General features: G+C 47.5%; 1 protein-coding gene and 1 pseudogene across 2 annotated transcripts in view; one reads left to right on the forward strand and one right to left on the reverse strand.

The window, feature by feature from the left end:
* Window positions 1-16,357, forward strand: part of SHC2 (SHC adaptor protein 2) — a 76,073-nt gene that overhangs the window by 44,062 nt on the left and 15,654 nt on the right. For both annotated transcript variants that reach the window (XM_083181188.1, XM_083181196.1), the window contains exons 7-10: window positions 356-482; window positions 2,028-2,214; window positions 4,042-4,108; window positions 4,376-4,540. In XM_083181188.1, coding sequence (XP_083037314.1) covers window positions 356-482; window positions 2,028-2,214; window positions 4,042-4,108; window positions 4,376-4,540 — 546 coding nt within the window. The remainder of the gene's footprint in view (window positions 1-355; window positions 483-2,027; window positions 2,215-4,041; window positions 4,109-4,375; window positions 4,541-16,357) is intronic.
* On the reverse strand, window positions 7,151-7,268 carry LOC146040495 (5S ribosomal RNA; annotated as a pseudogene).

Here is a 16,357-nt window from a genome sequence, read left to right on the forward strand (position 1 = left end):
GTTTAACCGTCTAAGCAGTATCATTTATAACATGGTGCAGTTCTTAAGACAGAGAATACAACAACTAAAATAAAATAGAATGATGGTGGGAGAGATGATGATGATGATGGTGCTAGAAGAATTATGCTACAGTATATTATAGTTGTGCATATGTCTTTGAAGGAAATAGTGTGGTGTATGATGATTAGCATTAAACATTCGCCCATTATTCCTTTCCTTGCTTCACACTTCAAACCATCTGTGGATTTCATCTTGGTGTTAATGTGTGTTTTTGTCTCTTGACCACCCTTACTGTCCTTCTTTGAACCATCCCTGTCTTCCCATCTGTCCCTTTGTGTTCCCAAATCATCCGCAGCCTGTCACATTCTGGAGTGCTGTGATGGGTTGGCCCAGAGTGTGATCAGCACTGTAGGACAAGCCTTTGAGTTGAGGTTCAAACAGTTCCTGCACAGCCCTCCCAAAGTGGCAGCACCCCCAGACAGGTAGGATGGGAACCTCATTTATCCTTCACAACATTTTTTATTTGAGTTAGTCCTTAATAATCTCATAAGGAAAATATTTTAAAGATATTGTATGTCCTGGACCTAACACAAAATGTAATGCCTCCGGCCTTCACAAAGCTGTTAGCTACTTACACCTAAAGATAAAGAAAACCCGCACTAGGATACGCACTTGTGTTTCAGGTAGTGGAGGGGTCACATATCCCCTATATATTGCAAGGTGCTATCTACTGGTTTAAAGTACTACACAGACCCAAAAAGACAAATAAAACAGTTCTCTCAGATGCACTCTTCATCCACAGAGCACATCATTTCTTTCTATTAAAATTCATTCTTTATTAACAACAATTATTAAAAATTAATTATTTTGAGTCAGGCACCAATGGTCACATATCAAGAGGTATATTCTGATACCTTACATTTATTACATTCAATGTCCTATACTAGGAATACTGTATTAGGGGCAAAGTATTCAAATGTAAATTGAATAGATGTTTTAAAGAAAAATAAATGAATTAGTATAAGAAATAAAGGATTCTATTAGAAATGCACTACTGGGTTAATGTGTAAGTCTGGTCCCTTCTAGCAACGCTGCATGTGTCGGAGCCTGCATACGGAACTTTGCGCATTGACAGGCTCTTGCTTAGCTGAGTGGTTGTTCATATTGCTAAGCTGTCTGCATAGGCGAATAGCGTCTGCTTTGCTAAAGGATAGTGTTGGCAAAAAGGCACATTAATACCCCTTTTAGACATACTACCCGGGATTTTGTCCAGGTTTACCCGGGATTTTCAACCCAGGTCACTCCTGGGATTTTAGTAACAGACCCCCTTTCACACTACACCTCAAATCCAGGAAAAACCCGGGTGTACCCCTTTCACACATAAGCCAGGCTTTTCAAGCATTTCAGTGTTTAATCATTAAAATGGGACACGCCCCGGCAGCAAAAAAAATCAACATCACATGTTTAAAACTGAAAAACCCGGGTATACCCATTCAGACATAAGCCGGGTATTATACCCGGGAGTTAAATACCGGGAAAAACCCTGGTCAATTGCAGGTGCTCAGTATCCGGGAGTGAAATCCCGGGTATACCCTTTCAGACATACGCTAGTCCCGGGTTTGGGAGCGTTCATGTGAAAAACCCCGGGATTTTCGCGTATGTCTGAAAGGGGTATTATAGTGATGATAGATGCAGAGGCAGAACACTGCTAATCCAGGCCAGGGTTCCAATTTATGTCTGAGCGAGCAATGCAGCAAACGCGAGCCATTAGCATGCAACAATGAATACCAATGGATGGGTCATTTTCACTTGTCGGACTCTTAAACAGTAATTTTTTAATTAATATAACCATTTAATATTTAAATAGCACTGAGACACTTTGTTCATTTTCTTAGTTGGGGGAATTGCACAGTTGCGTCTAGAGAAATACATAGTACTCCTTCATGTCTTCTCCGAGCCTGTAACTTGCAGTGTGACTTTTGCCCTCACTATGTAGTCACCTGCATTCTAATCTCTTGTTTTTACAGGCTAGTGGTTGGGAGTGAGGAGCTGGCATGGGGAGCTGAAGAGGATCACAGTTCTGAGCACAACTATTACAATAATATCCCTGGCAAGGAACCCCCTCCAGGTGGAGTGCAAGACTGCAGAATGAGGGATACGGTTCCAACGACCCAGCCTAGCACACAGATAACAAGCAATGGGCAGTGGCCACAGGTAGCGAGCAACTCTTTTCACTCAGTAAGCAGCCCCCCCCCTGCCGCCGAATCCCCCGGTACCTTGCGAGGGGATGTGTTCGCTAATACATCCCCTTGCAAGTGTCCTCTAGCAGGAGAAATCATTTGATGGTCGAATATGGGTTTGGGATAGATTAATGCGCTGAGGGCAGCCTGAACTATTCAGTTAATGTGTCACCACACATACAATACATATAACAGAAAATGGAAGATACTGACAGTCTTCAAGCGCTCCTCAATTTTGTTGACTGTCAAATGATTTCTCCTGCCTTCGGACATAAAAGTCCGTCTCAAATGACTTTTCTTTCCTTTGGTGTTCACCGAAGAGGGAATGGACGCTGACGTCCATCAGAATGGGGCGGAATTTGGCCCCGTCCGAGGCTTAATGAGCAATTTGAATACACCCTGACACCCCCAATCTGAGCCCGGACCCATCCACACAGACTTGAAGCTCAAAGCGTGGCAAAACATCATCATCCTGCATTGGATCTTGCAAGATCCGGTCTCTCTATATATATATCCATATATATATCCCACGCAGGCGTCACCATCTTCACTCTGGTATTGGAGAGGGTAGTGGGTGGACATGCCCTGGTCTGTGGTGATCTGTGGTGATTTGTGGTGGTCTGTGGGGGTGGCTACCTGGTGTATAATTCCAGTCCTGTGCTGCCTACTGCAGCTGGTGTCCTGTGTTGCACTTCCCATAAAACAAAGTCCATTGGTGCTTCTAGGTCCAGTCCAGAGATACTTCTGCATAATTCCAGTCCAGTGATACTACTGGTGCATAATTCCAGTCCAGGGATACTACTGGTGCATAATTCCAGTCCAGGGATACTACTGGTGCATAATTCCAGTCCAGTGATACTGTTGTATAATTCCAATCCTGTGGGAGAGAGGTACTGCAGTAAATTTTTAATCGCGTTACTGAGGAGTGACGACACACAGGAGAGTTATCCGGGCAGTGTGGCAGAGGGGTGGTGCTTTATTAGATATTAAATTGCAATGAAGAGTAGACACACTGGAGTAATACAAAGGTAGTTTGTGGAAGGCCCAACTGAAATATTGCATCTTTTTCCTGCCAAAATATTACATGATTGTAAGCTAGCAAGTAGGGCCCTACTACCTCTATATAGGCCTGTTACTAGTACTACCCAGTCTGCTTTATCACTGTGGTTCCAATTGTAATCTGCAATGGAATATACTGTGCTTTATAAGAAACTGTAAATAATAAATGGACTGTCTGACATGCCTACAATCCAGCTACCTTGGTGCAACCTTTTGGCCTAAAAACAACATTGTGAGGTGTTCAGGATAGACTGGAAATTAGTGGAAATGAATGGTATTGAGGTAAATAATAGCGTAGGAGCAAACCCCCCCCCCCCCAATTCTGAGATTTTTAGCTGCTCTTATGTTTTTTTTCCTAAAAGTGGCTGCTACTTTATCACCGGCCATTCACTCCTACCTTTCATTTTTCAAACCAAGCCTGTAACGACACAGTTGAGAGCTGATTGGGTGGTGATAAAGTACCAGCCACATTATCACCTTACCAAGCTCAATAAATCTGCCCCATAGACCCAAAAAGTAAAAATTGCCAGCTGCACCCCTAATATTGATGAGGCACTGAATCCACATTATATTTATTGTTTTTGTTAACTGCGTGATAAATCTATGGGTGTGTTAATGAAAAATGGCACACTGATGCAAATATAGGCGTTTGATATTACAAAGCAAGAACCAATTACTTGTGCAGCATATCTGTATTCATAAGTCACAGCTATTGATTCTGTTTGTAATTCTCTGTTTGTAGGCGGGTTCTCCAGCCAGAAGACCACCAGTGTCACAGTCAGGCTCACAATGGGAGCTGAAAGAACAGGGTGAGCTTTGAAAGGTGTTTTATTCAGTATGTTGCATTTAGAGTGCTTGCTCTCAACCCCACACTCAGGTCTTCCTAACAAAGCATGGTTTGTTGCTAACCATCAACCTATGAACCCTGTTAAGTTCCACCAAAACCTATTCACCATTTCTTCTATAAAGGGATGCAAAAAACATACACTGTTGGTGAGTCCTGACTGACTACAGGGTTGAGAGATACCAGGGTGAAGTACACCAGATATCTGATTCCCATCGTGCTCATTTCCCAGGATCAACCAATGACTTATTCCAAGGTACCAATGGCCGTTCACTAGGACTACGAGACTATGAGGAACATATGTATGTGAATACGCAGAGCTTGGATGGACTGAATACAGAAAAAGAGCCCTATATGATCCCGGAGGATAGTCCAAAGAAGGATCTCTTTGATATGAGTAGGTTAATCCAGGGATTTAATTTACATTCATATGTCTTCTGTTACCAGGTTATTTTTTCTTAGTTTAACTATACATTATATTGGGCACTTGTTTCCTAGCACGGCGCCCATCTCTTTGAGTTTGAGTTTACGGCACTAAAGGCATACAATCAACACGATGGACCCGATTTTCTGTCAATCACCAGCTAATTTGCCGGTGAAAGACAAAATTGCGTTGATCGCGTCCATCGCGGCCCCTAATAAGGGGCCGCGATGCGACCGACGCGATCAACGCGATTTTCCCATAGGGAACAATGTTAAATTATTTTTAAAGTAAAAATCGGGTTGATCGCGTCGGTCGCAGGCCATTACAATGGCCCACGATGCGATCAAAGCGATCAACCCGATTTTACATAGGTGACAATGTGAAATGGGCCAATATGGCCCATTTCACATTGAATATGGTTAAAAAGTATGTTTAATGCCCCCCCCATTGTTAACACCACCCCACTATTGACGCCAACCCGAAGTGTGGCGAGCGCAGTGAGCCCGCGAGGGGCGGCGGTACGTGTCCTCCGACCTTTTCATACCCCTACTATCCACGTCGGCGTGGAGTTGATTTTATAAAGTGTGGCGAGCGCAGCGAGCCACCGAGCCCGAATCATGGTGAGCGCAGCAAGCCCCGCGAGGGGACGCGGATACCTGTGAAGCCCGCGACGGGACGCGGATAACTGTGATAGTAGGGACGTGGATAGTAGGGGTATGAAAAGGTCGGAGGATGCGTACCGCCGCCCCTCGTGGGCACGCTGCGCTCGCCACACTTCTAGTTGACGTCAATAGTGGGATGGCTTTAACAATGGGGGGGGGGGATTTCAAACATGAGGGGGGGGGGTTGGTATTAAAATGGGGGGTTTTGGGGGTCTCAGGGACCATTTTACATTGATTCCAATGTAAAAATCGGGTCGATCGTGTCGATCGCATCGCATGCGATTTGGTTGGCATGCAATGCGATTGACGCGATTTTTCCGACCCGATGGATACAATCAAAATCGGTGGTGCCGTGCTAGGAAACAAGTACCTTATATTCTGTTTTCTCAGATTTTTTATGCCCTTTCTATGTGTCTTCCTCATACTTCTACTGTGACACTAACAGGGCAAATGAACTGTATAAGTCAGTCATCTAGAAGATAGCAAAGTTATGCAGCTGACATGGGAGCCAAGGAGGGGTGCATCCTAGTGCTTCTCCTGGGCACAGTAGAAATGCCATCTAAAGGTGCATACACAAAGATAGATTTGGCCAATGATTCAATCTAGATAACAATTTCCTCTGAACTGCTGCACAAACGATTTGGTGTCAAATGATGAACGATTGTACAAACGATTACACGTGAACAATTGATCTTTAACGATGGTGGAGGGTGAGGAAGCCAGTCAATTAGCCTTACCAAATCGTTCATCGTGCAAACACATGAAACGATTGGTACACATTGCTAACGATTGATCTATGATGCATGCAGGAAAGATCATCGACCTCGACCGGCGGGTATGTGCATCGTCCAATATATCGTTCATACACACGGAACGATTTGAGCGATTGGTCGTTTCAGTGGGTCGGGAACGCCCAGATCTTTTGCCAAATCTATCCGTGTGTATGCACCTTAATAATTGTGATAACGTCTACTGTAGTCTATATAATGTATCTCCTCATTCTGGGCCAGATGTACTAAGCTTGAAAAGTGATGAAATGGGGAGTGATAAACCACTGGCCAATCAGCTCCTACCTGGCATGTCACAGGCTTTGTTTGAAAAATGACAGGTAGGAGCTGATTGGTTGGTGGTTTATCACTCTCCATTTTTACACTTTTCATGACTTAGTACATCTCGCCCTCTGAGAGAACAGCATAGCTCACTGTAGCACCTTTGACAATTCTTCTTTTGGGGTTGAGTTGGATTGGCACAGGTAAGGAGTAATGTATTAGGATTGAAATAATTAACCAACATGCGTGCCGTTGCTCGGTATATAAATTTAAACGGCAAGGGCTGACGGTTGGTGGTGCTCCCAAATGGAGTTCAAAAGTTGAACTAAAAAGGAAAGTCTGGAGATGACTTAGAGGGAACCCGACAAGGTTTTTTGGGGCACACTTGTAACTGATAATGTATGTTTGATATGATGTCTGTTAATTAAAACGTAACTTTTAATTTTTGAAAACACTTAAAAAACAGATTTAGCATAAGAGGGGTTATACATATGCTGAAAAATTGCAGAATTGTACAATTAAATCCTCCTCCTCTGAGCAATAAATCAAAATTATACTGACTCTGTCAGGTAATTGTCTACAAGTAAACTAGGCGAAAATAAGTCACTCATATAGCTATTTCCTAATATGACAATTATATTGGATAATGCTTAAGACATCCGATTGTCATCAAAGTGTGAAATAGCAGTGCTGATGGCGCAGGACACACCACCCCTCAGTATTCAAATGAAATTAATTAAATAGGGTATCCGAAAGGAGAAAGTGGAGAAGAAGGAGAGTAGAGTCACAGTATGATAGGAGGAAAACAGGATAGGGAAATAAGTTTATAATAAAGCGTCACTATCACAGCTGTTAGCCTCTGCTGTTATGTTAGATTACAGCACCGACTATTCCCTGTGGGTTCCCCAGACAGGTACTCGGCCGGCCCTTCACTGCTTAGCTTCTGGGTTCAGATGGTACCAGGCGGTCCAGTGAGGTATGGCCGTATAATTATAGCGTGAGAGCCTGGCTGGCGGAAAATGAGCTCAAGTGTGCTTCTGCTGTTGGTCCCGTAGCCAAAATAGTTCTCCCTGTTACCAAAGGGCCTTGCAGGGTGATAATTAGCAGGAGGGCCAATGAGAGAGTCACTGAAATTGGATAGTGGGTAGTCAAAAGAGGGGGAATGTAGTGCCTGAGCCCGACTTCTGCTGTCCCCAATCTTACGGGTGTATAGGATTGGGGATGAGAGAGAGGGGGTGGGGCGTTCCTCCCTGGAGTGGAAACAATAGGGCAGTATGCCCAGAGTAGGGAGTGAGAGTTGGTGACAGATCAGTGGATATCTGAAAGTGAGAGTAGAGAGGTATCTGATGAGAGTAACGTAAAATAGTGAATGTACCCTCAGTCCAGAAGTGTGGCTAGTGTTCTAGGTGTCAGGATTTTGGTAGGTCTGATCACCCAGTTCACCCCGGGGTTTGTTAGGGTACTGTTTAGTAAACACAGGAAATAGTGACAGATTCTGACATTTTAGCCAAATTGGCAGATTCTTGTCGCTGTGGTATTTGCAGGTGTGTATCGTGGAGCAAAATATAGCAAAAAAACTCCTGTCAGTATTACATATGATGCCACCTGCAGTTAAGTACTTTTGGTAATGTCTGTAAATAGACAAAATGGACTTGGTCAGGCTAAGTCCAATCAGCAGGTCAGAGTGCATACAGGATATACTGAGTAGTACAATAATCTGGGCTGTTTCTTTACAATAGCAGATTTGTAGATTGGATCTGACAGGTCCTGGCCGTGAGCCAGATCAGCAGATCAGAGTATGTATGAGATACAGTGTAATTTGCGATGCGATATTTATCTGTAAATACTCTACATGCACACTATAAATCAAAAAAACAAGAGATTCAAAAATCCTTCTAACAACTGGATATGTTATGCATAGCGCGGAACGATTGGTATAGTGATATCACCAGTAAGTCCTCTAACCATACAACAGTAGGGCAAAATATTAAAGGTAATTCTGTTAGAGCTGCGCTGGTTAAACATGTAAACACTTTGTGCATAACAGTATTATAGTACAAGGGCTCCGGTGTACAAAAGCTGCCGTTCAATAGACACCTTAAATAGCGCTGCTGCACAGGGACGTGAAATACCCTGAGCTAGGCTATGGTAAGCAAGCTCAGGCGTATAAGTACTTAAGTATAGAGAAAATTGCTTGCAGGCGTAGCCTGCTTTACCTAGCTGCCCAGGTGCAGCGAGGACGGCAGGCGGGAGACGGGAGGCAGCCGGGCGCCGGAGCGAGGTGTCCGTGGAGGACACAGTCTGCAGGTATCCTGAGGGGGGTGTGTCCTGCGCGTCAGAGGACACGTGTTTCGCTGTTAGGCTTGTTCACTGACGAATTGACAATTCTCTCACAAGGGTGTATTTACTAAGACGGGAGTTCTACAGAAGATGGGATGTTGCCTACAGCAACCAATCAGTTTGTACTGATTTATTTTGCACCTTCTAGAACTGGGCTCCACAAATTTTTTTTTTTAAATCTAGGAGCCAGGATGAAAGTGTAGGAGCCAGACAAACTAAAAATAGGGACAGCGGGCACCAAAAATTTACACCGTAATGCCTATTACAAATTTCACACACCCATTACACATTATACCACATGCCGTAATTCCCATTACATGTTACGCCACACTATGATGCCCATTACACAACATGCCGCAATGGCCATTACGCCACATGCCGTAATGGCCATTACGCCACATGCCGTCATGTCCATTACATATACCACACGCTGTAATGCGCATTACGTATACCACATGCTGTAATGCCCATTACATGTTATACCATACGCCGTAATGCCCATTACATGTTATACCATATGCCGTAATCCCCGTTACACATTAGACCGAACCCCAGGGGTGGATCTAGAAAAAAATTACAGTGGGGGCAGCCCTCCCCAGCGGCCTCCCAACTACCTGGCTCCCCCCAATACCAAGAAGCACCAATTGTACCCCCCATCATCCAGCAGCAGCCTCCATACTGTAGCACCCTCATGCAGCAGCCCCCTAATTGTCCCACCCCTCACCCAGCAGCAGCCTTCTTACTCCACCCCTCACCCAACAGCAGCCTCCTTACTGTACCCCCCTCACCCAACAGGAGCCTCCTTGCTGTACCCTCTCCTCACCCAGCAGCAGCCTCCTAACTGAGATGCAGTTAAAATCCCGGCGGTCGGGATCCCGGCGTTCAGAATCCCGACGCCGTAATCCTGACCGCCGAAATCCTGACACATTCTATTCTCCGAGGGAGAATAAATTAGTGTGCCGAGCGTAGCGAGGCACCGGGCCCGCAAGGGGGGGCGATCCACGTCCCCCCCTTGTCGGGATTTCGGCTGTCGGGATTCCGGCGTCGGGATTCTGAACACCGGGATCCCGACCGCCGGGATTCAGTACTGAATCCTCCTAACTGTATGCCCCTAAACAAGCAGCAGCCTCTTAACACCCCCACCCCCCCCCCACACACACGCACAGCTGACTCACCATCACTTAAAAGAAGCAGCACCAGGGCTGACTGGACCGGCAAATTGGCAGTCCTATATCTTTATGCAGTCCACGTGCTCAGCAGCAAATGTCAAAATTGTCTAGTGTGAAGAAAGAATATGTCCCTTTCCCATACAAAAACAAGCAAATAACTCTTCACTCTTCACACCGTCGTAAGGGGCTCGGCCCACTTAACATGTGAACGCCTTTAGTGCGTGTGTGGGTGTGGGAGGTGCGGTTGTCATGTTTGCGCAAGTGGAAGCTGTGGGTCGTAGAGGGGGGTTGCATGTGGGTGTGGAAGTGGCGTAGGTGGGTAAGGGTGGTGTGCAAGTGTGCTGTGGTTGGCGGTGCAGCAGTGGTGGCTGTGTCGGTGCCTCCGTGTCGGGGATGTGTGCACATGATGGGTCACAGTCAAATCAGACTGACAAATATATAAGTGATTGTAATGTATTGGGGTGGGAGGGCTGGTCAGATCTGTTGGACTGTGTGTGTTGTGTGTATAACTCTGGGAGGGGGATGGAGTTAAGTGTGGTAACTGTAACTCTACCCAGCATTATACACACAGTGAGTGACAGATTTGGCTAAATATATAGGAGAGAAAAACATACTTTTTCTGTATATTAGCTATAAAAAGTCTCTATTTACACTGCTGCATTAATATAACCAATAACCAATGCTATACCCCCAATACTAATCAATTTATATTAAATAATTATCATCAGATCTGGATTAAGGCTTTGGGGGCATGGGACACAATACGGTGGTGACCTAAAGTGGCAACATTTGGGAAATGGGGATCTGTTTCTCATGTACAAGCCTTGGTCGTTCACACATAAAGGTTTTATAGCCACACATTATGCCCCCAACTGCTGGGCAGCCCTCCCCACCTTTCCTCCAGCCAACAGGTGGCGCAATAACTGAAAAACAAGGCTGTTCTACCAAAATCGTGATGGTTGGGGAATATTCCTACACGCATAGGGCCTTATTCAGATCTGATCGCAGTACAAATTTGTTCTCAAATTGGGCAAAACCATACTGCACTGCAGGTGGGGCAGGTGTAACATGTATAGAGAGAGTTAGATTTGTGTGAGTTATTTTGTTTCTGTGCAGGGTAAATTCTGGCTGCATTATTTTTACACTGCAATTTAGATTTCAGTTTCAAAACACCTGACCCAAATTTAACTCTCTCTGCACAGGTTACATCTGCCCCTCCTGCAGTGCACATGGTTTTGCCCAGTTCAAGAAAAATTTGAACTGCGATCAGATCTGAATAAGGGCAATACTTATATTGCCCTTATTATATATTATATCATTACACATATAAACACAATCAGACACATTCACACTTATATAGTGACACACATCTACTTATACATATACACATTTAGACACATACACACTGTTGCATTCATTACTATACAGAGCTTTTGTTGCTGCCTAATAGGATGCAGCAATGATAGCAACTACAACCATTTCTAAATTAGGCTCCAGATGGGGTCAGATTTGTCATTTATAATGTATTGGGCTGGACTGGGGCAGAGCCTAGGGGGAGGCCCACTTGACAGGGGTTGGAAGGAGCATAGTGGGTTCAAGGCTAAAGGGGTTTGTAAGGGGGGTGTGACTGAGTAGTGACATAGGGGAGGGGGAGGGGCCTAACGGGGTGGCAGGATAGTATATATTGAGGGGTTCACGTAGCCCCAGGTCAGACATTTTGTTAAGGATCAAGAAGCTGGCTTGCTGACTGATCTGGTGTCACCGCAAGCATGACAGAAATCGAGACTGCGCTGGCCTCCTTGAGGAAGGCGGCCGGCACGCAGGGAGCAGCCTGGCTACAGGAGCAAGTAGCGGGCCTCATTCGGGGGTTGGGGACGGACGCTGACACGTCTGACCCCTCTGGCGCACGGCCTCGGAGGTCCAGGCCTCCGGAGCGCCTTAGCCCTTCTTTCATCCCCAGAACCCGGCGCCGATCCAGGAGCCCCATCCGGGACCCTCCAGGCAGTTCCGCGGGACGGACACCTTCCTCCCGGCAGGTGCGGCCTGGGAGGAATCCTACAGGGCGGCGGGGTTCACAGCGCGGGAAGGGTCGCCTCCCCGTGCGAGAAGAGGCAGCGGAGATGACGGCGGGCACGAGTGCGGCCGAAGAGGGGGCCCATACGGAGGTTCGGGGAGAAGGCGTCAGCGCAAGCAGGGAGAGAGCTCCAGGGAACGAGCGGCAGCCGGCTGGCTTCGCCGGCGATGAGGAGCCTGCACGCAGTGCGGCACCCGCAGGAGCCGAGACGGGTGCGCGCCCGGCCACCAGACCAAGTAGACCAGAGGAGGTGCCTGGAACATCTGGAGTGGGAAGTGCGCGTCAGGACACAGGAGCTGCGGCTGCTGGGTTCACAGCCCCCAGGCAGCCTGGTGAGTCATCATCTTTGTCTTCTGGGCCCCTGGCAGGTAGTCAGGGGGTGGCGGATGTAGGTCAGCAAAGTGAGGCTACTAAGGGTATGTTAGAGTTGGTGACGGGGTTTGCAGAATGGTTTACAAAGGTGAGGCAGGGGACAAGTCAGTCGCCAGCAAGCGCATGGGTTACGCCAGGCAGTGCAGGGGGCGTTGGTAGTGTAGGGGCTACGCAGAATAGTGGGGAAAGTGTGGTTGAAACGGTACAAATCAGTGATTCTGCTAAGGGTGAGGTCTATGTCTGTTTTGAGGGACCGCTGGGGGCTCACTTGAAGCAGGAGGTGAGGGATAAGGTGTGGAAAGGGGAGTATGTAGACATTTTCTCGCTGCTCCCATTGGAGCGTTTCAATTTGGACAGGCCACGTAAGGAAGAAAAGAAGGAGGAGGAGGAACGTCGGAGGTATAGGCTAATACCGAGGACATTTTCTAATTGGCTTCAGGCTTTTGCGATTTTAGCTAGTGTGATAGGGGAAAAAGCGCCTGAGAACTGTTCGGCTTTGTTTTGTTATATGGATGCAATCGCAGAAGCAGAAAGGGTGTACGGGGGTCAGGCGTGGCTGAGATATGATGAACAGTTTAGGCAGCGTAAGGCGGTGCGGCCGAATATTAGGTGGGATCATAAAGATATTGGGCTTTGGTTGAAGGTGACGGCACCAAATAGGTTAGGGCAGCCCTTTCGAGGGGACAGGGGGGGCCCAAGAGAAGGGGTTTCCAATACGGCCTTGCAAAAGGGCCTCTGCTTTGCATTTAATGAGGGAGCATGTCGTTTTGGAGCAAAATGCAAGTTTAAACACGAGTGCTCCTCATGCGGAGGTACCCATGGAGCAAACAAGTGTTTCAGGGGAAAACCGAGGGAGGCTACCTCTAAAGGGGGAGACTCCAATACGATTGGGAAGGATGCTGGGTTATCTGCATAGATACCCAAACAGGCAAGCGGCGGTGTTGTTAGAAGAGGGGTTTAGGGATGGTTTTAGAATTCCTTCTGAGGTTGCGGGGATGGGGGTTTTTAAGGGTAATTTGAAATCAGCAAGGGAACACCCCGAGATAGTGGGGGAAAAGTTAAAAAAGGAGGTGCAGCTGGGGAGAATGTCCGGTCCGTTTTCATCACCGCCTATGGCGGATTTGATAGTGTCACCATTGGGGGTGGTGCCCAAAAAAGAGCCGAATAAATTTCGCCTCATCCATCATCTTTCGTTCCCTAAAGGGGCGTCAGTGAATGATGGTATTGATCCGGAGATCTGTTCTGTCGTTTACACGTCATTTGATGAGGCTGTTCAATGGGTTAAGAGTTTTGGGAAGGGTGCCCTGCTGGCAAAGACAGACATAGAGGCTGCCTTTCGATTGTTGCCTGTTCACCCAGCAAGCGTTAGGTTGTTAGGGTGTTTTTGGGAGGGAGGGTACTTTGTGGATCGTTGTCTTCCAATGGGGTGCTCCCTGTCATGTGCCTATTTTGAGGCCTTTAGCTCCTTTCTAGAATGGGTGGTTAGGGACGTGTCAGGGTGCAGGTCAATTATCCATTATTTGGATGATTTTTTGTGCATTGGCCCAGGGGACGGCAAGGTTTGTGAATTATTGCTGTGCACCGTGGAACGGGTGGCAGCAGATTTCTGGGTGCCATTGGCCCCTGAAAAAACTGAGGGGCCTAAGTCAGAGATTAGTTTTTTGGGGATTACCATTGACACTGTGCAGATGGAGTGTCGGTTACCCACACATAAGCTAGCGTTGCTTAAAGCAGAAGTGGGGAGGGCAGCGAGATTGAAGAAAATCAAGTTGAGGGAGCTGCAGTCGTTGTTGGGAAAATTAAATTTTGCATGTCGCATTATTCCAATGGGCAGGATTTTTAGCAGACGCCTGGCAGGGGCGACGGCTGGAGTTACTTCCCCCCATCATTTTATTAGGTTAGGGAGGGAGTTGCGTGATGATTTGAAAGTGTGGGCGGAATTTTTGGAGTCGTTCAATGGCAGAGCCATGTGGATGTCAGACACGGTGGTTGCATTTGATATGGACCTGTTTACCGACGCGGCCGGGAGCGTAGGTTATGGGGCCTATTGCCAGGGTCATTGGAGTGTAGGAAAATGGCCGGAGGCATGGATTACTCGGGGTTGGGTTCGGAATCTAGCGTTGTTGGAACTCTTCCCCATACTGGTTGCAGTGGTGATTTGGGGGCATTTATTCAGGGACAAGAAAGTCTGCTTTCATTGTGATAACATGAGTGTAGTGGAGGCAGTCAATCGCTTGTCGGCATCATCTCCCCCAGTGGTTAAGGTTTTACAATGATTGGTGCTAGAGTGCTTAGCTTTGAATGCTTGGGTGGTGGCTAGGCATGTTCCGGGAGTGGCTAATGGTATAGCGGACTCCTTGTCTCGTTGGCAGTGGGATCGTTTCAGGGAGCTGGCACCGGGAGCGGATCAGGACGGGGTCGATTGCCCGATGCACCTTTGGGAGCTGCTGGAAGAATAGTGGAGCAGCTCATCAAGGATTCGCTCGCACCTGGCACGTGGTCTGCCTATTGCCAGGAGTGGCAGCAATGGAATGAGTGGTGCGAATCAGTGGGTTTGCCGGAGGGAGAGGATGAGATCAGGGTGTTGTTGTACATAGGCCATTGTAAGGAGATGGGGTGGTCGGCGGCAAAGATAGGCAGGTGCATGGCAGCCTTGGCATTTGGTTTTAAGGCCAGCGCGAGGCCGGACGCCACTAAGGGTTTTTTGATAGCACGGGCACTTAAGGGTTGGAGGAGGGGGCAGGCGGTGCAGGATAAGAGAAGGCCGGTTTCTTTTAAGCTATTGCAGGATTTGGGCAGACAGTTGGGGTCAGTTTGTAGTTCTGTTTACGAGACCAACCTGTTTAGATTGGCATTTTCACGGGCGTTTTTTGGAGCAATGAGGTTAGGGGAATTGGTCAGTCCAAGCGTAAGGACACCCGGTGGCCTCAGGGACGAGGAGGTCTCGTTGTTTTCGGACAGGGTGGAATTTCTCATTAGACGGTCGAAAACTGACCAATTGGGCAGGGGTAAGCGGGTGGTGTTGTTTGAGGTACAGGGTTCGTTGATGTGCCCGGTAGAATGCTTCAGAGTGTTCAAGGGTTGCAGGTTTGCAGAGGGGCAATTGAGTGATCCATTGTTGTTACATGCTGACGGGTCATTTCTCTCCCGTTTTCAATTTATTGGGGTTTTTAGGAAGGGGCTGCGGTTGTTAGGCCTTAGGGAGCAGGAATATGCAGGGCACTCGTTCAGGATAGGAGCAGCCACAGAGGCAGCTCGCTTAGGTCTTGGGGAGGATTTAATCAAGAAGATTGGAAGATGGGATTCGGCGCGATTCAAATCCTATGTGAGGGTATGCTATAAGGTGCAGGGAGCGGTTTATTGGAAGTTTGTTTTGTTTATTTTCTTTATGTTTAGGGCAACCTTCATGTCTCATATGGATCATGGGACACTCTTACGTCTTTTGGGGCGCCGTTCGGGCCGGGATGAGACCAAACGGAAGACGATTGGGGTTGGATGGCCGTGAATTCGAGGTCCGCTGGCTGGGGAAGCGCGGCATGGTGTGGAGTGGCGTACTACCAGAGTTCCATCGTTTCGTGAGGCTGGACAGGCCCCCCGAGATCTTGGTGCTACATGTGGGTGGTAACGATTTGGGGGTTAGGCCGTTCCGGGAGTTAATTAGAGATATAAAGTTTGATTTGTTGCGCCTGTGGGCGTTATTTCCGAAAGTCATTACAGTATGGTCTGACATAGTGCCCAGGAAAGTGTGGAGAGAGGCGCGTTCAGTGGAGAGGATCAACAAGGCTAGGATCAAGGTCAACAGGGCCATTAGTAAATTTGTGGCCATGAATGGGGGGGTGATGGTGCGCCACCTAGAGTTGGAATCTGGGTTGGGCGCATTCTGGAGGGAAGACGGGGTCCACCTGAACGCAGTGGGTATGGATATGTGGGCGTTGGCTATACAGGACGGGGTAGAGGTGGCCGTGGCTTTGTGGCGGATACGCAGGGGGTAAAGGGGTTAACCCCATGCGTTGTGGCGGAGGGGATCCTCGAGGTTGGTGATCATGGAGGCTTGGTTTTTGTGGAGGGGAGGGCCCCATGGCGGGGGCTGGACTCCTCAGGGTGAGGCTATGTGGGTACATCAT

This window comes from Crinia signifera, chromosome 1, assembly GCF_055691185.1.
Source record: "Crinia signifera chromosome 1, ASM5569118v1, whole genome shotgun sequence".
NCBI lineage: Eukaryota > Metazoa > Chordata > Amphibia > Anura > Myobatrachidae > Crinia > Crinia signifera.